This window comes from Lonchura striata, chromosome Z, assembly GCF_050655825.1.
Source record: "Lonchura striata isolate lonStrDom1 chromosome Z, ASM5065582v1, whole genome shotgun sequence".
Taxonomy (NCBI): Eukaryota; Metazoa; Chordata; class Aves; order Passeriformes; family Estrildidae; genus Lonchura; species Lonchura striata.
Window position 1 is genome coordinate 81,790,962 of NC_140740.1, and position 27,186 is coordinate 81,818,147.

Sequence of the window (27,186 nt, forward strand, 5' to 3'; positions counted from 1 at the left end):
AGATTTGAAAGACACCCAGCATGCCAACAAGTGGATTTTGCTTCTTGCAAAAAGCAGGCACACTGAAGTACCAAGACCCACTAGAAGACTGGAGGGGATTTTCTAGTGGAGGATTAAGTTTTCAGATATTTTAACTATCAGAAGAGCAATGAGTCTGAGGTGTTCATGTCTATATAATTTCTCTTGCATAAGATGTAAATTCCACCCAATTCATTGCCTCTTGCAGCTGCAGAGCCATTTTTAGATCCCAGTTTCACACACAGCCCCTTATCTATTTATTCACCCTTACCCCTATTTAATTAATCCATCCTTGTGCAGCATGTGTGTACTAACTTATCTTTGATGTACTTGGCCTTCACTGCATCCTCATCTTTGAGGAAAGGAGGCACAGAGACACTGAGAAGTCCTAGGTGACAGCGGAGGTGTTTGGTGGATAAGCAGTCTGTTGGCTCTAAGCAGGTCTCCAAATCTTTGAGCTAACCCTCTCCTACCTGAAAGCAAAGATGGGGGGACATGGAAGGTGCTGCAATCAGAAGTGGCCACACCACTGTGCCCTATCTGGCATTGCCAAATGCCTAGCAAATATTTTTTGGCCAGGTTTGTATTCAGGACTTAATAGTTAAGACTAGAATACAAGTCCTATCAGAAAAACAATTAAAAACTGGAGACATCACTATTTCTGGGTCTATGGCAGACTTTTTTTTTCCCCTAGGGCACAGGGTTCAGGTTTGTGATTTCTTCTTCAGAGGAATGCAGTGTGAAATCCAAGTCCTGCTCATCCATTGATCTCCCACTTGATTACTGTCAGCTGAGGTAGTGAGATACAGCAATTCAATAGCTTCTGTCATAAAGCTTTATTTGTAGCTTTGACTGCTCTGGTTAGGGGCTCAGAAAATCAGCTCTGGTGCTGGATTTTCTTCCACTTTATTTTTAGTGTATTTAAGGTAAACAAGAATAAGGACTAGATGAAGATGATGGCAGTAGTTGTCAGAAAAACAGTCTTTTTAGGTTTTCTGTGTGCAGGAGTGCAAAGTCTCTCCATTTCATACATTCATAATTTAAAAGTAATTAGAAATTCTAAATAATTGCTCCCTGGGCGCTAGATAATCTCCATTAAACATCTAAATACCAGTGACTTCCCCACACTGGAGGGAAAGAGCCATGCCAGACTACAGCAAGCCCAGGTTTTGGGCTCCCTGGCTTGGAGAAGGAGCCCATTTGCTGCACACTTAATGCTGCATTACAGAAGGTTCCATCCTCTATGCCTGGCAGGAGAGCTCCTTCAGTGGCCAAAGATATGTGCTATGTTGCTAGCAAGACTAGTCCTTCACCTCCAGTGGGACAGCAGGGCTTTTCAGGGAGCGGGGATCTGAGAAGTCATCTGCCTGTGCTGTTCTTCAGTAGCCAATGCCAGGGGCTGAGTCCCAAGGCGAAGTGGTCAGAGATACATCCCCACCACATGAAGAATATCTTGCCAGTGTGAACTGCTGAGTGGTTGAAGGAAAAATCCTGCTTCTGCAGCTCAAGTCCCTGCTAACAGCACAACAGTTTTCTTCCAGTCCACCCCAGTAATCTGGTATTTTCCTTCCAAGTCCCATGTCCCATTCTGTTCTCCCTGCATATGCTTCTCTCACTAGCCTTCTGCAGCCCAACTTTAGGTGCCTTTTTTTTTTTTTTAATTTCTCCTGGAAGTCATGAAACTTGTTTCAGAGCACTGATCTCTGCAGACAGTGCTTCTGTCCGTCACTGCTAGATAGGGTAAATAAAGCTAAAGAGCTCCTGTTCTACAGTTCTGACAGAGAAAAAAATACAGTGTAAACCAGACACGGTTTATACAACCTGTATGTTTCATGCCTCCTGCCTCTAACACCTCTACTGATGAAGTATATCTCTGGAGCCTCTTCTACTCTGTTCAACTAAACCCATCTAGCAATGCAGCTTCACTGTTAATAAACCATGAAATAGACACTCTGAGCCAATGAGACATACCTTCAGTGGAATTGCAGAACACTGACATGCAGCAGAACACTCTGGGTCCACAGCATGGACCCTGCCTGTGTGCAGAGGTCCTGCCTGATTGGCTTTCTGGTTCTTCTCCTCCTGATGGACTGATGACAATGACTGATTAGCCACAACAGCATCAGTCTCTGTTTCAGAAGCAGCAGTAGTTTCCACATAAAGTAAACCATCTCATGCAAATACAGTGCTGAAGTAGTTTGCAGCAAAGAACAATAGAAGCAGAAGACATGGCTCAACTTGGCTTACATGTGCATTAGTCTAAAAAAAAAAAAGAAGTCACCAAGTAGAAATATGCTGCGCTATGGGACAGAGAGGAGAGGGGAATAAATCTTTGTGACTGTATGTGCCTCTGTTATTGCATCTACTCACCATCCATCTTTAGATATCCAAGCTGGTAGAACAGCTGTGCAGAGTGGGGAGTGTGCACAGGTCTTTGAAAAAAAAGGTAATGGTGCTACAGGATGTGCTGTGCTGGGATATGCACCTTGCATGGCTCATAATGCATAGCAAGATCTCTTTTATGCCTCCCTACTGTTCATTGCCCCACAGCTGTCCTGGTGAGGCAAAGCATCTTATGAGCCAGTATGTTCCAGATAGTTTTATGAGCCCCGAGAGTCCTGCTTCCGAGGTATGAGCAAGGACCATTCTGTATGTGTGACCACAACCTCCCCTTCCACAGTGAAGAACTTTCCAACTGCTTCTGTATGTGACTGACCTTCAGCACACCCTGTAGCCCATCAGAGAGGCTGAGGAATGTGGTGATGGGTGTAGCCGTCAGCCTGAAGGGGCAGTTTTCAAGACTCTGGAGAAAAGCCGAGGAGCAGATGTGAGAGGATCAGTAAGAAGAAAGACAGCAAAAAATATCCTGCCTTTCCTCTACCAAATTCCATTAACATGCTCATCTCAGAAAACTTTACCATCAGCTAAAGTGCAGGCACAGAACAAAGTAAAACTTCAGCAAAAACTGGATTTGCTTTTCAGGAACATGAGATTGTATTGTATTGAGTAAAAGCATGGCTTACACACACCACATGGAAGATACAGAGATTTCTTTCTTACTTAAAAGGAAAACTTTATTTTGATACATTAAAAAATCTATACATTTCTTAGACTAAAATACAGTTTTGCATCAGTATCCTGGCACAATGTCAGTTTACACAGAAAATCTAAGATTAGATCAGCACTGTTAATTTCTTTTCTCTTCCTGCATTCACAGCTTGCAGTATAAAATAGTTTTAAGTTCTCAAGACAACAATGAACAGTGTCACATTTACTTTTCCCATTCTCAAAGGAGGTGGCATTCCACTGGAAAAAGGAGCACTTGTTAGTTGATCTCGATTCAATGTAAATCACTAAGCCAGTCCAGGGGTTTGATTGCCCTGTTAGAAGTATGAGTAAAGGAGGATGAAAAATTTGTTTCCAGATGAAGCTTTGATGGACTATGACAATGCAAGTACTGTCAAGCCTTTAAAATCTGTTCAGAAGATTTTCCTTTTTCCTAAGAGTAGTTTCTGTAATCAGCCACACCATTCATTATATAGAAATAATTATTTTCATTCCACCTTCATTTTGCTCTGAGGAGCTTACCAGAGTAAAATTAAAGTGGGACATGGGAGATGTTGCTGTGAGATGTCTGAATTGGAATGTGAATTTTCTTAGCTACTGTGAAGATCCTGTGGAATATTTTTTATCTGCTCTCCATGGCTCCACCTAACTTCTGGTAGCTGCTTTCTGTTCCTACATCAGAAATAAAATTAGCTTTCTGTTTTCTTTTCCCTTACTCCTCTGGGAGACATTATGAAATTGTCTGTGGCGCTGTTTTTCAAATGAGAGGTACTCTCCTGTTTCAGCCTGAGCAGCAGGGAGGGACCCAACTAATACTAACATGGAGGGCACATGTTAATTTGAGAATTAAAGAACATTTTTATAATGGGAGCTCCAGTCAGTATACAACCTCTGCCAGGTTTCATAACTAGTCAGCTTCCTAATTTCACCAAACCTTTTTGAAATAAGCTGTCCTTATTCCTACTAACCCAGCTGAGGAATGGTATCCACCTATGCTGCTAGCATAAAACAGGAATGCTGTTAGGTATCTACTTATAAATCATGTATTAGAGAGGCCATAGCTGTCTTTAACATTACTGAAATTAGGCTAGTTCTGTTAAAGTCAGCTGGTACTTTTACTCTGAATTCTTGGAACTTTGGTTCTAAGTGGAGTTTCTGTAGAGAAGTACCAGATGCTTATAACACCAAAGTCTGCTCACCATATTTAAATATAATGACTTGACCTCAGTGAGACAGGGGAATAGAATCTGATGGGCATTTGCTGGTTTTCTGCTCATTCCTTTTTAACAGATATCAAATGAATGCCAGATAGTGTAGCCTCCAAATAGGTATTTTCAGATCAATTCATGCTATCAGTTCTCCTTAGAAATATTTTCATAATCCTGGTCTCTGAGGAGCTTTGGCTTGATTGTATCAGATTGCAAGACTCATCACAGCTCCATCCCAGACCAGAAATTTTGCCTTTTATACATGACCCACATCACAGGAGATGAGTTTCATCTTTTCTCTCATCTCCTTAAATATATATATAAAAAAAATACCTTGAGAACAGTATTTGATACAGAACACAAGAAACAGATTTACTAGTCTCCATAATCTTGTTACATGGTGGACATAACAGCAGAGATAAAATAGTTGGAAGAGCATTTGAAAATGAAATATTTAAAATTTTCATCATCCCAACAAAGAAGCTGAAGGCAAGAAATGCTTCTAATAAGCCTGTTGAGTTTTGTGTTGGGAAACACAAGGGTTGTTTTGTTGTCCTTTTTGTTTTCTCACAATGATGAAATAAAATTTCTGTGTTGATAAGGTGACATAAGCTGTTCAAGAAACAATGAGCTAGTGATTTTAGATTTAGTAAAAGGTCTATCTGCACAGGCCAAGCCATGATTTAAAAAACAGGAATGCTGTAAGTTATCTACTTGTAAATCTTAAGACTGTTTCTTAAAACGACTGTGCCATATTCAATACAGCATGTAATATGCACTCTGAACTAAATGCTCACTAGATGGTGATGAGTATATGTCTGCTACATGCATTTTATTCTGACTCTATAACATACATTCATAGAATACATCATAACCACTCAGAGCAAACCACTAAAGTGCATGCCCTGAGGGCACATTAAGTATATTGTTTCTAACACTGGCTGCTCAATTGCCAGAACACTGATACAGAAAGGGCTCATTTTTGCTTTATATCCCCATTATGTGCTGAAAGTGTAAGAGCTAACATCCCCTGCTCCCTCCATGAAAGGGAGCACTGTGGAGCAGGCTAATTGCCTGCTGCAAAAAAAGCCCTTTCAGAAAGAAGTAACCACCCTGAGAAGATGCTGTACAGAAATGCAGGGAGCAAGTCTTAATTATTGGGTAGGTGGGCCTGTGTACTGGGTGGGTTAGGCTGGACAGAGTTAATTTTCTTTTCAGCAACCTGCAAGATGCTGTTTTAGATCTGCAACTAAAGCAGTACTGCTAACACAAAGGTTTACTTTCTACTGAGCAGTGCTTGCACAGGGTCAAGGCTGCCTCTATTTTCCGCTTACGACCCCTGCAGTCATTTGGCATTGGGCAAAAGGATGAGAGGGCACACAGCCAGGACGGTTGATCTGAACAGGCTGAAGAAATATTCCACACCACATAATGTAACACTCAGCAATCAAACTGGGGTGGGTGTGGCTCCCAAGCAGCTGCTGCTTAAAGATTGGCTGGGCATTGGTCTGCCGGTAAATGATTGCCTTTTTTTTTTTTTTTTTTTTCTTTTCCTCCTCATTTGCTTAGTGAACTGCACTTACATCAATGTTTTTGTCCTTTCACTGATCTCTCCATAGTACTACAGGGACTGAGCAAGCAACAGAGAAGCAGTGTATGTGACAGCCATGGTCAACCCACCACAACATTTTACTGCATTTTATCACCACTGCAAAAAGTCCTTCATTTACTATGCCAATGTAAGGCCACATTTAGAAGCCTGTCCTGGCTCTGGCACTGGGAACTATTGGAAAGCTGAAGATGCAAATCTAAACTGGCCATCCTATGTGTTATGTCTAGGTGTGGAGCAGCAGTGAAACTCTAGAAGTGATTGGTTTCACGTCTATCTACAGTGATGGAGTAATACCAGACAAAAAAAGAAAAAAATCTCTACCTCAGAACATTATAGCTTAGCACATACTCTCCCTCTCATTCAGTATGGGTAATATCCTGAACCATTTCCTCGGGAAGGTAAAAGGGAATGTGGTGAGATCAAGGGACAAAGGGGAGCTGACACTGCCACTTAACCACTCTTACTCAGAGAGCAATATGGAAATGAGACCCCAAAGAACAACAAAAATCATTCTCTAGGGCCAGAAGAAGCAGTAAAGATGACATGGTGCTGTTCAGCTTCCAAACAGAAAAAATAATGTGAGAAAACATTTAACAGTTTAAGGAATGGTATGCTTTTTCTGTTTGAAACTTAGCTGGTCAGAGGCTATGGCACAAAAACCAAATGCTGGGAAGCAGTAATCCAAATGATTGTTTCTAAACCCAAATTGTCCAGCCTAAATCTCCAGTCTTTTACCACTACTTAATTCAATGGACTTTCTGAGGAGATGATTTCTCTGGTTTAGCTGTCTCATCTACTCCTCCTGCATTGTTATTCTCAGTGCAGCATCACTCTCTACTTAGTCTAGACTGCTTCCCACAAAGCAGACCATACACTGGCTTTAATAACCAACAGTCAAAAGAAGTATTTAACCTCTCACAGGTGGCAGACCCCAGCACCTCTACTGCCAAAATTTATGTATGGGATTTACATGCCAAAATGTCCTCACACTCCAATATCCCCACTAGGAAAGGAAAGCAGTCTAAATTTGTCCTGAAAAGTTGTCTTTTCAGAATCCTGTCTTCTGCTTATCTCTGTGCACAAGACGGAGCTGGAAGAGGGCAGCTTGTAGTTTGATTGCAAATGAACTTCAATAGACAATCACAAGCTTTAAAGGGCCACTGGAAAGCCTATGTATGGATGGAATTCCTTTTTGGCAAGACTGAAAAGCTCTGCATGCTGGATATACACTCAAGAATGGTGCACACATTTTTATTAAGAACTGTGTAATGATATAGGTTTCTCACTTAAACATTACAACTACGCATAGAAAAATGTTGCCTGTTTCTTTTAAACACCATGTAAATAAACAAATTTATTTTTAAGACAGGATAAAACTGCTATAAAAATGGTGCACAGTCAAGTCATACAAAAATACAAAATTTGTTACCAATTGCAGTCCTAGTTGCAATTACAGAGAACAGTTCCCACTCAGGATTTCCAGTGAGTGGAGAACACAAATTTGTGGAACCAGTCATGGCAGAATTTTTTTATGAAAATGAGCAAAATACAAGGCTTCTTTAAATAAGCACTTCCAATAACCTCCAAACAAGATGAAAACTAGATTCTCTGGAAGCAACTGGGTACTTGGTAAGTCTTTTAGTCTTGAAAACCAGTTTCTAGGATTATCTAAGCCAGTTTTTAAATTTGTGTTGCTAAACCCCTCTGATCTACACAAATACTGGTGTTGAGTACAACTGCTGTCTTAGACACTGGTACTGCAGGAATGTCTCCTCTCCACAAAAGTAAGGCTGCTCCAGTGTTTCTTGTGGGCAAGTCTATTCTCTGACTTGAAAAGAGAGGACTCACCTGTGCTCCAGCTTGCCTCCCTAGGCTGAAGCTCATAAGACCAGTCAGCACTTATACAGATGTGTATGTTACAATTTCCATACTGAGAGAGCCCTCCTGAGAGGGCTCCTCCTGTAGAGTTACAGATATGGTTCACTTAAATCAGAAAGTGCTTCCAGGATAATTCTCTACATCTCCCCAACAGCTATCCTTTCTGAATGTATCTTTAATTTTGTACCATTCAAATCGTTTGGGTTCTGTGGTATGAAAAGTGTAAATTGTTTTAGCTGGCTTATAGAAAAAAAAAAATGACAAATTTAAGCTATCAAATGACTTCTGGAAGCAAAAGTGAAGAGTTTTACTATTGCCAAAAATATAAGAGCACTAGTTAGCTAAATAAGACTACATAATTATTTAAACCTTTAGCAGCAATTTAGAAGTCTCATAGTCTGAAAGGAAGCACAGTTAACTGCTTACTTACTAAACCTTGATTACACGAGTTGTGCATGTCTTTACCTAGACATACCTCTCTACTCCATCATAAAGCTTCTGTAGAAAGGCTCTTACTCTTTCAAAAGATTTTCTGGAATGGAGTGATTGAACCACTGAGGCATCATTATTTGTAGACAGCTTGTATTTAGTGCAATAAGTTTAAAAATTCTGCTCTGAAATATTAACTTTACAATAACAAAAATAGTTTTCTTAAAAAAATGTTAACAAAAGGAATATATAGCATAGACAGATCATTAATTCTTAACAAATACATTTATGCATTTACCAATTCACTATGCTGAATAATTGAATATTAGCATTCCTATCTGGTGAACTTCCAGATTGAAAAGATATTTATGTATCTAATAATAATAAAAAAGCATGTTCTCTTGTCATTTTTTAATAATTTCAGATAACTATCCTGGCAGCTACATTTCCAAAGGAATGTTTCTCTGCCCTTTCTGGCTTTAGCCACCCACTAAAATATGTACAAATATGGATCAAGCAACAGGCAAGGAATGATCCTTTCTACCTCCCAGAGCTCTCTCATTAGATGAAATGAAGCATACAGTACTTTTTTATATACAGCAGTATAATTAATTTCTCTTCCCATCCTCAGCATCTTTGTATCTAGTCATGAATTAATCATGAGTATGGCTAAGACTGAACTTTAACAATCTATTATTTCACTTGCCCGTATGGAGAATCCATACCCTTCAAAGGAACACTGCTGAAGTGTGAAGGAGGCTACTGAACTCAGGGGGAGGATAGAGGGCAATGGGTATGAGGGGTAAAAGTAGGGTAAGCAGGAAGTTAATTGCATATAAAAATTATCTGTCCCCATTTTGTAGGTTCTGTTTAATAGGAGATGCAAGGGCTCCCACACCTAAATACCTGAGGAGTTGGTTATTGTGATATCTGATATTGGTAAACAGAACTGTGCCCGGCCAGGGCTGTAAAGTAAAATAACTGCTTACAAACACATTTCAACTGAACAAATTTTTTCCGATACAACCTCTTTAAAAAATAAATTAGAGACTTTTTTTGATTTTAAATTTTTCTATACATGTCACTGTCCCAAATTTAATGCAAATTTTAAAGAAATTAAACACGTAAAACTCTCAGCAGATTAGCAGTGTCATGGGAAATCTGTCTCTAAACCCAGTCATGATTTCAGATTATCATTACAACGGTACTTCCTCCAGATTTTAAAATATCAAGCAGATAAGAATCAACATTTCCATGACCACAACAAATAATTTAAGAAATGGAACAATGATAAAGCTGCTTGTAAAAGCCACCCGTATGAAAAGAGTACATGTTTCACAAAAATAATTGTTAAAAAAAGTTTTAAATCCCTGTTCCTTTTCTCTGATTTTGGCTGTTTATTTATATATATATATATATATATATATATAGATGTGTGTATGTATATATGTATATATATACTCTTTTGGAATGTCAATGGGTTCCAATATGGCTGGCTAGTTTCAAGATGAACTTGCTCCAGAGGCCTAGAAAACAAAGTCATACAGTATAGTCTTAGACAGATGCCAAAGGACAAGGAGAAATTGAGTCAAAAGGGTCACTGGAAGCCATAAAGAAAGAAGTATGAAAAGGTGCGGTTTTTTATTGCGCCCTGATGCAAGAACAGAGCTTCCTAAAGTGTTATCTCTGCTACTAGTATCTATTTTAAATACATCTGCACTTAGGGCATTTCACTTTAAGAAATAACTGTCATATCTAAGAAATATCTGTATTTCAAGGAAACAGAAGCAAACCAGTAAAGACTCTTTTTGTAAAAAAAGAAGAAAAAGTAGTATTGAACTAATTTTCAGACATGCAATTTTGGGACTACAGGCAATATACTGTTACACAATAGACTTACGAGTTATCCTATTCTGGCTCTAACTGAGGCACTCTACTTTGGGGAAAGGTCTCAGAAATTTGACTGCTGTGTCCCATCATGATCAGGAAGTGAGATCCTAGTATTCATAATCAAATCAACTGGAGCTGAATGCCCAAAAATGGAAAACAACAAGGCCCAAACAGTTCCAAACAAGACATCCACATGAGCAACAGAATTGGGAGTAATTCAGCAGGAGACTTCCACTACGAGCCTCAAGTGCTCAGCATCTTCTCAAGCCATCTTATAAGGACTTTCAGCCAGTACCAGGTCAAGAATCCAGAAAAAAATTCTTCTAAGAATAAAACAACCCTTGGTTTGCAAGTTCTTGGTTTGCACTGTTACAAGGGGTGGGGCTGAATAAAGTTTTTTAACATCCAAGCTTCAGGCTTTTTAACATCCAAGCTTCAGTCAAGTACAAAAGTGTAAGTAGCAGTCTGTGCCAGCTCTGACAATAGTGTAAGTGGAAAACCACTTAAGGTAAACCAATTATTTGAAACAGAGTTTAACATAAAATTTTGAACTGAATTTTTGGGTATATGACTTAGAGAGTTTGCACACCCAATTCTCAATCATTTTCATGGCACATTTGCATTTACAGCAATTAGCTCGCTCTGAAAATCCCAATGTTAGTGTCTGCTTGACCAGCTAGAATTACTCCCAGAAGAAAACAGTAAATGAGCATAGAATTAGTTTTCTGTATGTATAAACACAGCAGCATTTAGGCATAAGCAAATCTAGAAGTTGGTAAGCCATAATGAAATAGCAAAACACGCAAAGCTACACATCTATCCAGTCTATAGCAGGAACCCATTCCAGCTTAGTCAAAAAATGCTCATGCAACATGGCTTCACATACATTGTTGAAAAAAATAAATTCTTCTGTTAGCACACACTTATTTAGACTCCACTTGGTTAAAAAATTATCCCCATGGTACGGAAATGAATAAGACCCCAAACACTCTGAGAAAGTGATGATGGAAAAATATTCTGTTTCACAAAGTCATAATGTATGAAGCAAAATCATACCTTGCCCAGCCTGGCACTCTGTTATATGCCCTCTCTTCTCCACCTTCCAAACTTATCCTCCTATCTGTTATCTGTACCATGTACAGTGTTCTTATTCCAGGCTACTCAGACATGCAATGCCTTCCTAACAGGCACACCGTAAGTAAAATAGGCTGCAGAAGCATAAATGATGCATTGTTCACTGTCTGTGCGTCTGACAGTGTGAGATGGAAAGAGCACACAAGAGACAAGCAACATAAGTAGTTGGCAATAAAACAAACAACTGGGAGAAATGTCATTTGAGCAGGTTGAAAGGAATCACTGTATCCAATTCCTTGGCACTGTGTAAGATAATTTGGTGAGGGCTTTGAATACCTGTTCTTACTTTTCAACAATGGATACACGCAGTAAGTGTTCTTCATTTCAGGCTTTTGCAGTGAATGTAAGATGAGCAAAAATTATTCATCTCAGGGCTGAGAAGAGCCCCAAGAATCTCAGAGCCATCTTATTTTTAGACTGTTCAGCAACTGGGGCTGTCTGTATATACCACATGGAATGCACCACTAATCCTAATGAAATGATACTGCATTTGTTTCATATGAGACAGTTCCTTTCATCTTACTTTTACAGGAGATGGTCTCAGCTGTGACAAAAACTCTGCCATCCAGGTGATAGGCAAGCTCACAAACAGAAAAAGCAGAACATCTTGAGTGATACAGAGAACAAAAACTTCTCCTGAAGAAGTGCAGTCAGTAAAGACAAAGAGGGAGAAGAAGTAAAAGTGAAACTCTTGGAGGATCGCCACCTCCTCATCTGCACCTACCATTGGTTTTAGCTCTCTGCCCTCAGCTCCACCTCCCCGGCCAGCTTCTTTCATAGATTTCCTACTATTCTCCACAAACTCCTGAAAAACAGTAATGAAATGACAAGTGCTTTCATAGAGCAGGCTCCAAAAATCAAATCTCAAGACAGAACTTCAAGATGTAACTACTCAAAATATCTAGATAATTTGCATCTCCCATTTCTCTTGCTTAGACTTGACCACAAGGTATCAAAAAAGGCTGCCAAATAACCTCAAAGGTCTCCTTCACTTAATTCTGGAAGCCAGACAGATGTTTGCCTTGTGTGCTCTTACAACTTTCATATTTAGCATGCAATCTTCTCCTTTATGGGGAAAGAATGTAAAAGGCTGATTTTCAAAAAACAACAAAAAAAGTCAAAACCAAACAAAGAAACCCCACAACAAAAACCCCAAACAAACCAGAATTTCATTTATTGCCTTGTATTCTATGCCTAATGTTAGAACTCCATTAAACAAAAGAATTTGGAGATAGTTACTTGCAAGATTTGGCTGATTTCCCTAATTGTCCTCAATTCAACCTCTTACATTTTTCACAAAATTACAATCTCCTTTTCATGAAGATTAGAAAATGTGCTATAAAATTTTAAGCAATTTTTTTTCTCTTAAAGGCACGAATTCTGCAGACAGTGTCAGTAAACTTTAACTGCTGGCATTTTGTGATATTGACTGTTGACTAAAGAAACCCATAATGCTTTACAATTTATCAGTGCTTTCTTCTGAGAGAACTTGCTGCATTTTACTCTTACTCTATTAAAAAGCAAATAATGAACAGCTGATTTATTTATTATATACGCTAGATTCCACTGGGATTTACAAAAAATTTAGCACTAAATTCTTGTCATGGTTTTCCCACCAAAAAAAAAAATTGCTAAGAAGTCATGAGAATCTTACTCTAGCCTACATGACAGCATATTTTACAGAGACATATTCTACACCTGCCACTTAAAAATACTGTCAAGAAATTTCCTACGCAACAAAAAAGTGAGGGACTTGACGAGCAGAATTTTTATGTCTTGGCTTCTTATTGTGAACAGAGGATAACATAGAATAAAAATGGACAAAATTAATCAGCCTTGCAAAAGGCCTTGACACAACATGTAGGCTCCAGGACAGAATATAAAGCTTGGTATTTCTATGTGTGACAGAGCCAAATTTTGGTTGATGCCTATATGAAAACTCCACTGTGGTCACTATCTATGCATGAGGTAGAATACTCTGATATTTTTTCTGTCTTATATCCAGAAGTCCTTCTTGGGAAAGTAAAAAAAACAAGTTTTCTCCCCTTGTTTTGCTTCTTTCAGCACTTTGTAATTTACAAGACATGATATCCAAGAATATGACTCTGCAAGATTGTTGCTCATCTAACAGCTAGCAAATTGAAGCCAATACCATGGGAAGGAAGAATCATTACTTACTTGATGCTTATCAGATGACACTGTTTCATGATCAAGCCATGAACAAGATCGCAAGGTTAAAAAAAGCAACTAAAAAAACCCCATATTGAACTCAGCTAGTGCATTAATTCCATTGTCAAAATACCTATTTTATGGAACCGATCCTTAAACTTTGAGAGTAAGGGAAAACTTACCATGAGAACTTTATCCATGTAGAATTCCCTGCCAGGGCTCCCATCATTGTATTTTGTATCGATGGCAAAACATAAGAAAAGGACATCAACAACCATTTCATAAATGGAAAGGAAGCAGTGAGCAACCAGGAATGCAAAGAGGCAGACAATGATGAGTGGCAGCACCCAGGTGGTGTAATCTCGTTGGTAATTCAGCAACATAATGCCAGCCAAACCTGTGCTGCAGACAATCAGGACCTGAAGAAGAAAATGGCAGACAACTCTAATGGCAGAAGCCTTTTGATATTTTTGGTTTGTTTAAGGCAATATTCTTCTTGGTCTGCCAGGATTAGAACTAGAGGTAACAGATTGTAGGTGACAAGAGCTTTACCTCCTGGATTTCCCACATCCCTGAGGATAAATGTCATTTAATTCATTTTACAGCAGGTTCAAGTCAATTGTTACGCATCCTTCATCACAAAGAGTATTTTTCAGAGAAAATTACATTTATATCTGCTGTCATTGTTCTAGTGTTATACAATATTCCTGTAAAAAAGAACTTTATCCTGTCAATTATATAAACCCCACAACCAGATACCATGCATCAACTAACATGCAGTTGGGTTTTTTTATCTGGGGTGGAGAGAGAAGTTAGGTGTTAGGAGAAGTTAGATATTAGGAGGTATGTTTTTCATTTTGCTAGTGGAAACAACTTCGAACTTGTTTAGTATCTATTTCTTCTCCATACAGGAGAAAGTAGATCAGAATTCTCATGAGGCACTTGATGCAACAGTCACCACAGAACTACACTATGTGCGAGGCCCTAACAGATATTCCACTGGGTACCCAGTGTAGTTTTTGCAAAACCAAAAAGACTAAATGGTGTTGTTACCAATTAACTTTTTTAATATTTCTGAATGTATTATTATGAATAGCAACAAAACACAATCATAAAGTAGGTCAGCTTTTATGAAAACAGCTCACTGAACTGGTAGAGATGCTGATAGTGTAGCATTATTTTAGCTGATACTGATTTTATGTGCAATGTTCATTTGAACATTCCTGTCACCTGAACATTTTTCTAATAATCTGTCATGTATTTTGAGGGGGTGTTTGCTAATACTTTTCAAATTCCTCAGTAAAACTTAGTTATGTAATTTCAGGCTCTCCAAAGCACCTATATCTCCCTTATGTGTTTATTCCTTCTGACATCCTACTCACTTAATTACTGGAATCAAGGTCCAGCCTGTTGAACTTCTGATTAACAGAAGCAGAGGAATGAAATAAGGAATACAGATCAGTCCAACCAGTGTCCAGATACTTAGGCACAGGTAATTTAAATAATCTGGTATTAATTGTTTCTGTAAATTATGGCACTTGAAAGGATAGAAATAATTCACTGTATTATATTTCCATACATTATATCTCCATTAGCTGGAAACCCAAAGGGCTGATTGATCATAGAAATTATTCTTGTCTCTATTTAATTCTGAGAGTAGAACTAACTTAGTTGCTTAAACTGACAGTTCCTCACAGCAGGCTTCTGTACTCTTCCAGTCTGATTTTATCATAAAAGGTGATCAGCAATGTGTCAAATTTTCAACATAAACCTAGAGACTCCATACTGAACAGAATTTAAAAGAAAAGCTTCCTTTCTTTACAATTCTATGTCTTCAAAACAAAATCAAAACCTTAGACTTTCTAATCACTTTTCTATTGACTCCCTAAAAAAATGCAAGAAGTGCCATAAACTGCATCTGTTCCTCTCTAGTCACTTTTACTAAATTTAAGTGGATCATCTGTTTATTCTCCCTATACTGGATGATCCCTTCCTAACATCATGCAGCTAGATGTGATAAAGGGCACACTAAGAAGCAGGATTTTAAAGGCATTTTGAATTAGGGTTCAAGCCATTGCTAAAGAAAGAGCGCTTCTACATAGGTCTGTATCAGCTGTATGCAGCAGACATACCTTTCCTAGAAACAGCATAAAATCCCCAACCGTGTTTATGGCAGCCACTCGCAAAGCATTTTCCACTAGGATAACAAAGGCATCCTTTGCTGAGGTGCAGAAATTGGTGCTGTTGATAGCTGTGGCTGTATAAGCATTCTGAGAAAAGGAGATTGAATATTTATTCATAAAATGATCAGGTATTTCAGATGGAGGGTGGGGAAGGTAAGGGGGAAGATACAGCTTCTGAGTAAGACACATTCATCATATGATTTTAATGAACAAAAATTCCCTTGAGAGTTGTTGAATCAAGCAATATGAACCAGCTGACAGAAGATTATATGAGGTAAAGAATTACTATTCTTCTCCATCTTGCTCATAATTTATGCATTACAAGTTTGTTCAAAAAAACTCATTAAAGAGAATTTGCAATTTCTCTGCAGGAGGAGGTGAGCAGTAGCATAGCTACAGAAATTAAATAGTTCCAGAAAAACCAATCTGGAAATATAAAAGAATCTGAGTGTCATACAAGTCACCCAAGATAATTTCTAAATACTTAACTAGACTGCATTCAAGGTTAGTGAGGACAGTTTTCAAGGATTACATTGGGACATTTAAAATACTTTCTTATGATTTTATTTTCTACATTTCCATACGAAAAAAAAAAAAAGAACAGTGAAAGAGATGTTATGTACAAAATATTTATGTATCTGATATCTATTTATGTGATATTTATGGCCCATAAACCCACTTTTACAAGGGGTCTTTTACAAGGACCAGCTAGTCCTTGAAACTCTTTTTCTTCTTTGTAGATGATGACAATTTGATGTTTTGTATAGTTTTTACACTGTGAGAATCTTAAATATTACACACAGAAAAGCTTAATTCTCTTTTCATAACAATATTTGCATAAATATTTTGAAATTCAGATGTAGTTTGACTGAATAGACATAAGGGGGAATGTCTCCACTAAATCACTAAACAAATACATAACGTTATAAAGTAGAGAAACAATGCTCACAAAGATGAATATGGGCTATTTTTTAGTTCTTGTTTATATTCCAAAGGTCAATGTAGTGATTTGCAGTGTAATTTCAGTAATGGAGACAAGAGTGAAGTACTGTCATTCAAGTTCAGTTCCAAAGTACAATATATTATATGCTGGCATCAGATTGCACTCTGGGAATATATATATATTAATATCAGCCCTTACATGAAACTTAAATATGGAAAATCTTACCTGATTTAAATATGTCAGGCACTTTTCTAGACACCAAAGGCAGCAAATGCAGGCTTTAAGCATACAGCGAGCACAAGCATTTTCCTAGAAAAGCACAGAATGTAGGAAAATATAGATAAAGAGTTTTTATGGAAACAATATTCCCTTGTGCTTCAGTAACTGATATTCAGCTTGCTAACTTAAGCAATCTGTATCAGTCTCATGGTCCTGTAAAGTCTAAATATTCAGAGAACAACAGGATGCTTTTGGGTTGGAAGGAACTCTCAACACCACAGGCAGGGACACCTTTCACTGCCCCAGGTTGCTCAAAACCACATCTAGCATGTCCCAGAACACTTCCAGGGATGGGATATCCACAGCTTCTCTAGAAAGCCTGTTCTAGTGCCTCACCACCACCCTCACAGTGAAGAATTTCTTGTTACCCTGATCTATTCCAAAACAAGACTTGCATCCTCCCACATTGACTAAATAAACAGGTAAACATATCAGTTTTGATAAGAAAATGGAAATCTATTTCTCTTACCTTTCCTTTGAGTTGTGTGTGAATATACATAAGAATCATTCGTGGTATTTTCACTAGTGTGATAATGAAAGACCCCTTCGCTACTGTTCCTAGGTGGTAACAAACAAGGCGATTAACAGATGCCAGAATAGGAGTAAATGGCAGATTTCTTTTCTCCCTGTTGAAAAGAGAAAAAAAAAATGAAGTAGAATGATCAGTATTTATGTGGTATCATATAGAAGTGCTACAAATTCTCAATAAAATAATGTGCAAAAGGAATATATTAACCTCATACTAACTTTCAGGATATATTGCTCACTCCACCCTGACAATCTGTGTAACTCACAAATTTCTCTCTAATGCAGGACTAGGATTAGGAATTGCTATGTCATACTGTTGGAGACTGCAATATTATAATTTATGGCTTAAGCGCTTTTTTATTAAGCACTTTTTCCTGTTATAGCAGAGCTTCATAACAAAAGCTGCATGGAAGACCACCACACCCTGAATGAGCCTTCTGATTGAGGCCCTGGACTACAAGTTGATGGAGGTAAGATAAAGTGACTCAATTCTGGGCTGAGGGGAAAAAAAATATATTCACTGGAAGGTTAAGACTGACATCTTTGTGCTGGAGACAAACACCCCAGGGCTATCAGCTGCCAGACTTACACAGGCCCCACACCAAAGAGTGGGGGTGGGAAGGAGAGGTTTTGGGTGTGTGGTGAAGTGAATGCCAACACTCTGCTGTGCAGACCCACCCAGCTGCAGCCACCTCTTCACCCTTGAAAGCCACATCTACAGGACATCCATGTGAATGCCAGGAGGGGGTGTCATGGCCCATCAAAAGTTCCCCCAACAAGGGGCCCCAGATCTTGCACTGGAGCACTACATGTTGCAACAGATCCACAGGTTGCAAGAGACAGTGTCAAACTTACCCTCTAGGAATTCCTACCTAGCCCAAATGTGAATTCATCAATTGGATTCTATACTTTTTGGGGTGCAGGGGACCCTCACCACCAAGAAGACCAGATGGAGGGAAGCCATGAGATGTCATCTGGACCCTTGAAAGGATGGTATGTTTCTACCTAATCCCCATCCCTCTCCATGTTCCCCTCCCTGCTCTTTTTCTACATCTTTCTTTCTTTTCTCTTTCTTTCACTTTGCCTCTTATACTACTAAATAAAATATATCAACATTTTTGTTTGGCATCAACATCTAATGTCCTTTGGTTTTAATCAAGTTTTGGAGTATATTTTGAACCTTTCTGGGTTCAATCTATTTTATTCACAAATACTTCATTTTCTTTGTTTTTCTGGTTTAAATTGATTTGTAACACATATGAGTAGTGTGGTGGTGCACCCCCATTGTCCCTTCCCATCTTGGGTTGCATTATGATCTCAGAAATGCTTGTTAGGCCCTTGTCTTGATGAAGAGCACCTGGGCTCATCTCCTTGAACTTATCAGAAACACAGACTGCTCCCAAGAACTTGTAATGTCTATCAAGGTCCTGTTTTTAAATGAACAGCCTTGTAAACTTATTTTTTGTGCCCAAATATCAACATTTCTGTTATTGAATTTTCAAAGAAAGTAACAGATCTAAATTGTGGACAGGATGGAAAATTACTATGACTGAAGCAAATTCTCTTGCAACCCTGTAAACTCCTGGACCACAGTGGGCTATGACCAGCACCTCTTCCTGAGTGGGACCTCTGAGCCACTGAACACTCAAGTTTGTGATACTCAGAGGAACAACATCAAATGCTGCTGACAGAGCCTGGGCTGACACCCTGACACCCCACTGCTCAAGCCTCAACCCTTTGCCTGTTGAGAAGGTGCAGAGGCATCTGACCTGAGCACTTCACTGAAGTTGAGAGGAATTTTTACGGTCCATACCTTGTACCTACATGTGTGAGTGTGAATGTGCTACAGCAAATGTACTGTGAACATTAGATTGGTAAGTAAGTCAGGTCGAAGTAACTGAGTTACTGTTGTGCTCATAGTAAATTCATGATTCTATAGACTCTTTTGTTAAATTCATTAAATTACACTATTGATTAAGTGATACAAAGTTTAAGTGCTCTTTAACTTTTTAGGCCTAAACTTTCGGTGAAGTCTGGGGCTAACAGTGGCAAGAGGGTCCACTTTTGTGATTCACTGAAAGGGTCTCCCTCATTCCTTTTTATCCTTATCCTTTCTCACCCTTAGCTTTTTCCATCCCCAGCTTCCACATAAATAATTTTAGATTTAATCTTAGATTAACTTATTTTAGTCCTACTTTTCCTTTTTAAAATGTGCTTTAATCTACTATTAAGTAGTAGAGTGAATCTTGTCAATGAACTCCATCACACTTTAACTTCTTTATTTAACCAGCTTTTGCCAATAGCTTGGCTGGTGATTCTCTGAGCAACTGGAAACATTCATTGGTGACAGGTAACCTTACTAGCAGTTGGCTGCATTACCACTATTAACAACTGGCAATTCCCTTAAAGTTGCATCAGGTGGTGTGCAATTCAGAAACCTTCAAAAATAGTAAGAAACTGTGCTAATACTTTTTTAATCAGACTACTGATAAACCTGTCTTCTCCTCTCTTGCTCTTTTGGAAGTCTTTGTGTAGACTTTGGAGAGGATATTACTAATTGATCAGGTTAACTCTTTCCTGAGATTTTTTGCATTTCTGATTTAGCTATTATATCCTCAAGGTACCAAGGGTTGAGCCTTAAAACAAGTTATTTAATGCAGTGTAGCTCTAATATTTTTAATTTATCAGATAAATACTCACCTTCACGATTTCAAGCCATTTTCCTTTTCTATCAAGAAACTCACTTATACATCTCTCTCAAAGAATACTAATAAATAAATATTTCAAGAATAGCTCTTCTTCTTTATTGGAAGTAAGAACACGATAATAAACATATTTAGAAACATGTGATAATATTAAAAAAAATAAAGGATCTCCCCAGCTTGGGAGAGATGAGAACTTCACTCAGAAAAGATAACAAAAGTAGATTCTTCATTCCACAAAACTAATATCTGCATAATGTAATCCTGACATGTTAATGATTAAAGTAGATTTACCCTGTATTTTATTCCAATTAGCTTTTAGGGGAAGACAAATTGTACTCCCTGTTAGGCATAATCACATAAATTGCTTGAGTCTTATGCCCAGGCAATACTTCTTCAAACACCAAACACTTCCTCATTTTCAGGGCAAAGTCTGTAACTCAAAACACTTTGAGGCCTGTTATTGCCTGAGCTGAAAGGAATCCATCTGGCTAAAGTGAATGAGCAGTGAACATCTATAAAACATTTCTCCATGAATAACCTCACCCTAAAGTGAATGAGCAGTGAACATGTATAAAACATTTCTCCATGAATAACCTCCACCTCGTTTGATTTAAAGCTGGTCATATGCAAAATAATGGATAAGTGCAAATTAATGCCTTTTCTGTTTTTACAAGTCACTTTTCAAATTATGATTGTACCTTAAAATGCAAAAAGAAGATAACCGTAGAGAGAAATGAGCATTTACTAACTTAAAATAAAGTTGCTGTTGTGGAATTATATGGTATGGATGAAATAAAAATCATTCACCCTCCGGTGACGGGAAATGCATAAACTTACAGAGGAAGCATGCACATTGCTAAGCAATCTATTTCAGTGTAGAGTAATTCTCTTTCCTCTGTGGTTTCTTCATTCCATACTCAATCTGGTTTAATTATTCACAAGATTACATCCCTGTAACATCTTGTAATAACTTCATAGATGTATTTCATTGGTATACTGGAGAACTTAATCATTAATAAAATAACAAATATTCTGACAGCACAATAAATTGATTCCTTGCTTTTGATATTATTTTAAAGAGTAGGGAAGAAAAGGAGTCAAATGTAGTTCAGATAACAACCTCAATTAAAAAGACAAAGCAATTAAACATTTGTGATCTGAATAATGCACTTAAAAATATCTGCATATATTATTCAAAAAACTCATACACAATTTAGTTCACAAATACAGCAATAAAACATAGAACTTTAAAATTTTATATGAATTTTTATTTTTATATGATCTTGTCAGAATCTATATGTAAATTATTAATCTAATAACATCTTAACTAATCCTGTGAAAGAAAGATTAATGAAGATTAGTGAAGCACTGTATATAATTTAAATGGCACTGTTTTCCAATTAAGACAATAATCAATTGCTTTCATTATTTTTTTAACCTTTACAGATCTTACCAGCATTAATTATTTAGCAAAACAGATGACCTTCCAGACTCATCGTTCTTTGTAAATAATTACCCATTCTTGTAGAATGGGCACAGGTTACAAGGCAAATAATACTTCAAGTCTTACATGTCAAGAATACCATCTATCAATGGCAAAACAGTTAGTACAGGACTTTAGTGACTTAAAAAGGGTCAATGCAATTTAACTGTTCCCCAGTATCCCAATGGACACAAATATTCTCCCCAGAAACCCTGCTGCTCAGTATTTCTGTTAAGTCAATGAGTAGTCTGTGCAGGCTACTCATGGTAGAGCTATCTGCGTTACCCTTACCTTGTAAAATAATAGGTGACAACAGCCCCTGCTACTGTCATCTGCTGACAGGCGAGGATAAACTCGCTGATCCAGATGAGTCCCACTACGTGGTACCACCACATGTATTTCAAAGGACCTACCATCCGAAATTCAATAAATCCTTCTTCATTTGGGACAGGGCTACCTAGAAATAAATGAGGGTGAAAAAGAAAATGATGCATACATAATGAAGGAAGCATATGATATTAACAGTTCATAACTAGTTACAACAGAAACCTCTCTAGTTTCTGCTCATAATTTTAAATGCCACATTTAGGAGGACTGTTCTTAAGAAAGATAGAGCTTTTGAGACAGTAAGTATAATGCTATTTGGAAAAAAAAAAACTAAAAGAAATTCCACGACTAACCACTATCTCATAGCAAAAATTCATACAATTAGACATAATGGAAGTCTATTTCAGTCATTCCTAATTTGACTTTGCTGCATTATCAGTATTTTGTGCACAGCAGGAATCAGTATCAGCTCTTTACATCTAGATGCCAACACCAACAATCACTGTTTTCCCTGTGGTAAGTTTTGTAGCTTTAAAGCTAGTAACACAAATATGGAGCAGCCTTAGAAATTCTAAATACATGATTTCATATATTCAAAAATTCATTGACTCTTCGTCTAACATGAATAGCAATGTCATGGACAGAGACTGACAGCATGTCAAAGCACTCCTAAGATAAGCTCTATTTCAATGTGTTAATACACAGTGAGATGTTTCCTAATATACAATATTTACATGAACAGCTGATGAGATTGAGAAAAACACTGCAAGGAACTTTGTATGTACAAATTGCTTATCTTGAAAACCATTGTTTTGACTTAGCACTGACAGCACCTCACCTACAGTCTTAGTTATGGCTTTATATTTACATATAAAATGAATGTTTTCTTGTCAATAAGTTAAACTATTGAAATAATTCTGGTTTCAGTGAACACGGATTTGGCCTTATTTGCACAAACAGTTTAACTGATAATAGTATGATATTGAGTACATATAAGCTAAAAAGGTAAATTAGTTTTTGTAGAATCAAGGCGGGTTGAAGAGTTATATCAGACTAGATTCTGCTACAAATTTAGTGCCTGTGAAATCTTCTGACTCAGAAAGTGAAGCTCAGGGCTGAGACTTTCAGTGGTGACCATTTTCTGCACACAGCACAGCTTGCAATGGAAACTAAAAATTACATCAGTAATGAGAACAGGAACACATAAATTATATTGCCTCCAACCCTTGCTAAGAACTCAGGATATGAAAAATATTTGTCTTGTATTACTGTGAAATAGCTTTGTGACTTGAAACACTGCTACTTTTGGGTCAGTAGCAAACAACACATTTCAAAATTTTAATAAATTTAATAATGAATGACAGTCTCTGTTGTCTACAATGCACTGCAAAATAACAAGACTTTTTAAAAAGCATCTGTTGTGTTTTTTTCTACTGAAGTAACTAAGATTTGGACCTATGGGATTGATTAATTCTAGAAGCTCTTGTCAGACCCTGAGTAAAAACAAAGCTTTCACCTTCTATGTATTAGGAATTAGGAGTACATTGGCTGCACTCAAAATACAGTGTACAAGCAGCAGAAAAATATCCCTAATGATTCTGCAACAATACAGGACACCAAAGTTACAAGCAACTGAAAACTAAAATCACATTATTTACATTGTGGGAGACAGTAATTGTGTGCAATGGCCCTTCTTACTCTGTCCTCATCTGTGTGAGTACTGTCTGCAATACTTGGTGACTCCAAGATTATGCTGTCTTTAAACTGTGTGTGTAAAATTAGAGGGAATTATTTGAAAAATTGCTATAGCAGTTTTATTATTAGAGTCTCACGGTTTGCAGCAAGCCAACTTGCATCAAATCAAAAAGCCAGCCTAATATACAAAGAGAATGAAGACTCAAATGCACAATAACCTGAAGTCAGTGAAGCAGACAGGAATAGAAGCACAACAAGTGGGCTTTTTTTTTTTGAGATTCCCACAAGCTTTTTAGTCAACTCTGCTAGAAATCATACAAAAGTGAAATGAAAATTATTTAAAGTAAGTGACTGCTTACCTGTAGTACCAAGAAAAAGCAAGACTGCGATCCAGTATGTCCAGAAGAGGATAAGCACAAAGAATGTCCAAAATGGCTGGAAGACTAACAGCGGCAGGTGAATGAAGACCTTGCCAGCCACGTGGAACAAGGCAATGGTGAGAGCTACTCTTTTGCGCATAATCAACATGATCAAGAGCAAGATAACCTAGAGGGGGAAGTTTCCAAATCACATTTTAGAGTACTGAAACAGAATCAAGCTACTCTTTTGCCCAGCTAGGGTATTTAAACACACTAAATTAACACATACTCTAGCTATAAAATCACAAGATCAAAATGTAAAACCTTTATCAGCTTTTCTGGTAATAAATTATTTTCCAAATTTGGGGAATTCCACTCTCATAATTATGTATTTGGAATCATTATCAGCCTTATGCTGATGAGACAAGACCAGGTTCTATCCTCAAGTATGTTTTACAAAGCAGTGAAATCAGCCACTTTTAACCTTTAATTATCTTTAAGAAAGGTAATTTAAAATTTATATCAGACCATGGCATGGTAGTCTTATAGGATGTATGTATATATGTGTATTATAACATAAGGAATAAGAATCTAGGAGAGGGAATGGAAAGAAAGTTTTGGATTAGGATGTAAAGCAACAAGAAGAACAGAAGAGGGAATCTACAATTCCTGTGAAATTAGTCAAACATTGTCAGTTTCCGGTAGAAAATTCAGTGACTCTGAAATTAACAGCAAGGCCCAAAGAAGAGAAATTTGTTCAAATGGTGTTAGTATTTCAGTTCACAATGATTTAAGAAAAACCTTTTTCAGAAGTAGGCTAAGGACTTTTAAATACACTGAAACGACTAAGTACCTCTGAACTTAGAACCTAAGAAAAATCTCTTTGGGTTGGCAGCCCAATATCATACCTATTCTTGGAAATCCCTATGGACATTTTACAGTAGATGAAAATAGCTGCAGGCTTAGAAAGTCTCTCCTGACTCTAAATCAGATAATAAAGAACAGTTCCTAGAAAGTCTCCCCTGACTCATAATCAGGTGTTAGAGAACAATTCCTATAAGTTAAAAAAATAACATAATGAAAGAAAATCGCTTTAGCAGAAATAAACTGTTCCAAAACGTGTGCAGTACACTGCTTTCACCTGGATAAAAAATAGAGACCAACAGGAAGACAAGAACAGAAAATAATACAGTCTTTAGCAAAGCATACCGTGAAGACTGTAGCTGCAATGGCATAGATCAAGAGAGCCTGAAGATTGTCTTTGGCTATTTGGGTCTCAAGAGCACCAGCAGATATTCGTTGTTTAGCGTAGAGCCACCACAGGACTCCTGTACCACCTGTGTTTTAGTGAGAAAACAAAAAGGATAAATACATGAATCTTCTGTGTGATACATACTACTTAGTCCCAGAGAAATACAACAACTCTTTAATGTCTAGTGTGGTAGTGAATACACAAGAGCACTGATACTCAACCCAACAGGAACTTGAGAGGAGGGAGAAGTACCTAGTTCTCCTTTGTTGCCCTCTTCTCAAGTGAATAAACTCTCTTCACAGTCTCACCATACTGCGACCACTTAAGAGACTTGCAGAACCTTGAGTCTGTGTTTTAGGGTAAACTGCATTGAAGGACTACTTCATGGAGAGCCCTAATAGTGAGCAGCACAGCTCCCACTAGACAGGTAGTAAAAGAACAAAAGTACGAATAAATAATTCTGTGATAGGCTGTATGTATGAATGTATGTGTGTGTACTGTAATGCAGGGAGTAAGAATTTAGGAGGGGAAATGGACTTTTGGATTAGGATGTAAAATAACAACAAAACAAGGTGTTTATCATTCCGGGAACACTAATCAAAACAACAAGCATCAGCCTAATGCTGGAAACAGCACCTTAATGATATGTAGCTAAACTTGCTTCAGACAGTATCTTGGACACTAGAAAAAACATCAGTAAAAGGCACAGGAGGCAAATACAATGTGAGGTATTATCTTCTCACCCCTGTAATGTTAATCCTAGCCTTATGGCCAGAAAAACAGTCTCCTAATCTAGCTGCCTTTCCGAGGTAGAACTTTTCTTGAACACAGATCTCCAGCCCCTCAGGGAGATAATCTCCCCTCTCTGGTACATTTCCTTTTTATTTTAAGCATCCTTCTCTCTTCTGCTAGTATTTCTGAATCAAATGCGTAAGTTTAGTAGGGAGGTTGGACCAGATGAGCCTTTGTGGTCCCTTCCAACCTTACCTATTCTGTGATTTCATGTTTTTGCTGAATATACTCTGTTTGGGTCTAAAATGAAGAATGGTGTTTTGACATCTCCTAAACAAACAGTCAAGGCAGAATAACCAGTATGTGTCATAAAAGACAGGGTTTTTATTCAATCCATTATTATAATGGGTGAAACTTTTTAGAACATAACAGATGCCAGTCAACTATTTCACTCAACATGATTGCTCAGCTTCTAAAGAGAATAAATGGAAAAAAAAAAATCTGTATTTTTCCCTTTCCCTGGTCATAGAATTGTGAGGCTATTAATCAGAAAACCAAAGTGATCCTGAAAAAATATGGATGGTCTGCTGATTTTTTCCATCCATTGCAGTCATGAATTGCAAGAATTAAATCACTAGTGCTTCCTAATGTGATTATTCTATTTTTTTCCTTCCATGCAATCATCTGTCCAGACATTTTGGCTTAGCTACTCAGTAAAAAGTGTAGAAAACTTTAGTTTTATGAATTTAAAAGCTAACGTGATAAAATAAGGCTATTTTCACACAAGCTGCATAATTTTGGAAGAGACAACCTTAGTTCATTTCCAAGATAGCATGGCTGGTAGCATTTCACATAAGATCTTAAGTCTTGCAGGTCTTCCTGAGTCATATAGAAATACAAGGATTTAATTAGAATTGCTAGACAAACACCTTTACTTCCTCTCTTCAAGAACAGGTCTTAAAGAGCTATTCAAAGAACTGAAGAACATACCAGATTTGTAAATTTATTCAGCTGCATAAGCAATAGTTGCCCTTTGATTTCTTCATGCACCAGCCACAGTGTGGAAGTACCACGAGACACACCCAGGCTTACCTGCCTTGCTGACCTGTTTGGAAGGCAGGTTAAGAAGTAGACACATTTTAGGTTTGTGCTACAAGTGCTGTGAGGAGTCTCCTGCACTGACACCTGTGGGCTTTAGTGAGCTAGGCTGACATGAAGACCGACTGCCAAGCAGCGTGTGCAAATATTCAAGGAGCAATGTACTCTCTGAGAGAGATCTGCAATTACTAAGGTGGC

The 27,186-nt window shown here is 37.7% G+C and overlaps 1 protein-coding gene across 2 annotated transcripts in view; it reads right to left on the reverse strand.

The window, feature by feature from the left end:
- Positions 1 to 2,988: 2,988 nt before the first annotated feature.
- The window catches only part of SLC44A1 (solute carrier family 44 member 1), a 70,324-nt gene continuing 46,126 nt past the window's right edge, over positions 2,989 to 27,186 (reverse strand). Inside the window, exons 8-16 of one of the 2 annotated variants that reach the window (XM_021534838.4) lie at positions 25,116 to 25,243; positions 23,907 to 24,093; positions 21,817 to 21,982; positions 17,279 to 17,435; positions 16,756 to 16,839; positions 15,537 to 15,674; positions 13,587 to 13,823; positions 11,960 to 12,040; positions 2,989 to 9,737 (exon numbers count right to left, since the gene is read on the reverse strand). In XM_021534838.4, the coding sequence (XP_021390513.1) occupies positions 9,714 to 9,737; positions 11,960 to 12,040; positions 13,587 to 13,823; positions 15,537 to 15,674; positions 16,756 to 16,839; positions 17,279 to 17,435; positions 21,817 to 21,982; positions 23,907 to 24,093; positions 25,116 to 25,243 (1,202 nt within the window). In that variant the 3' untranslated portion in view covers positions 2,989 to 9,713. Of the gene's footprint in view, positions 12,041 to 13,586; positions 13,824 to 15,536; positions 15,675 to 16,755; positions 16,840 to 17,278; positions 17,436 to 21,816; positions 21,983 to 23,906; positions 24,094 to 25,115; positions 25,244 to 27,186 lie in introns of both variants that reach the window. The other variant, XM_031507450.3, reaches the window with a different exon arrangement.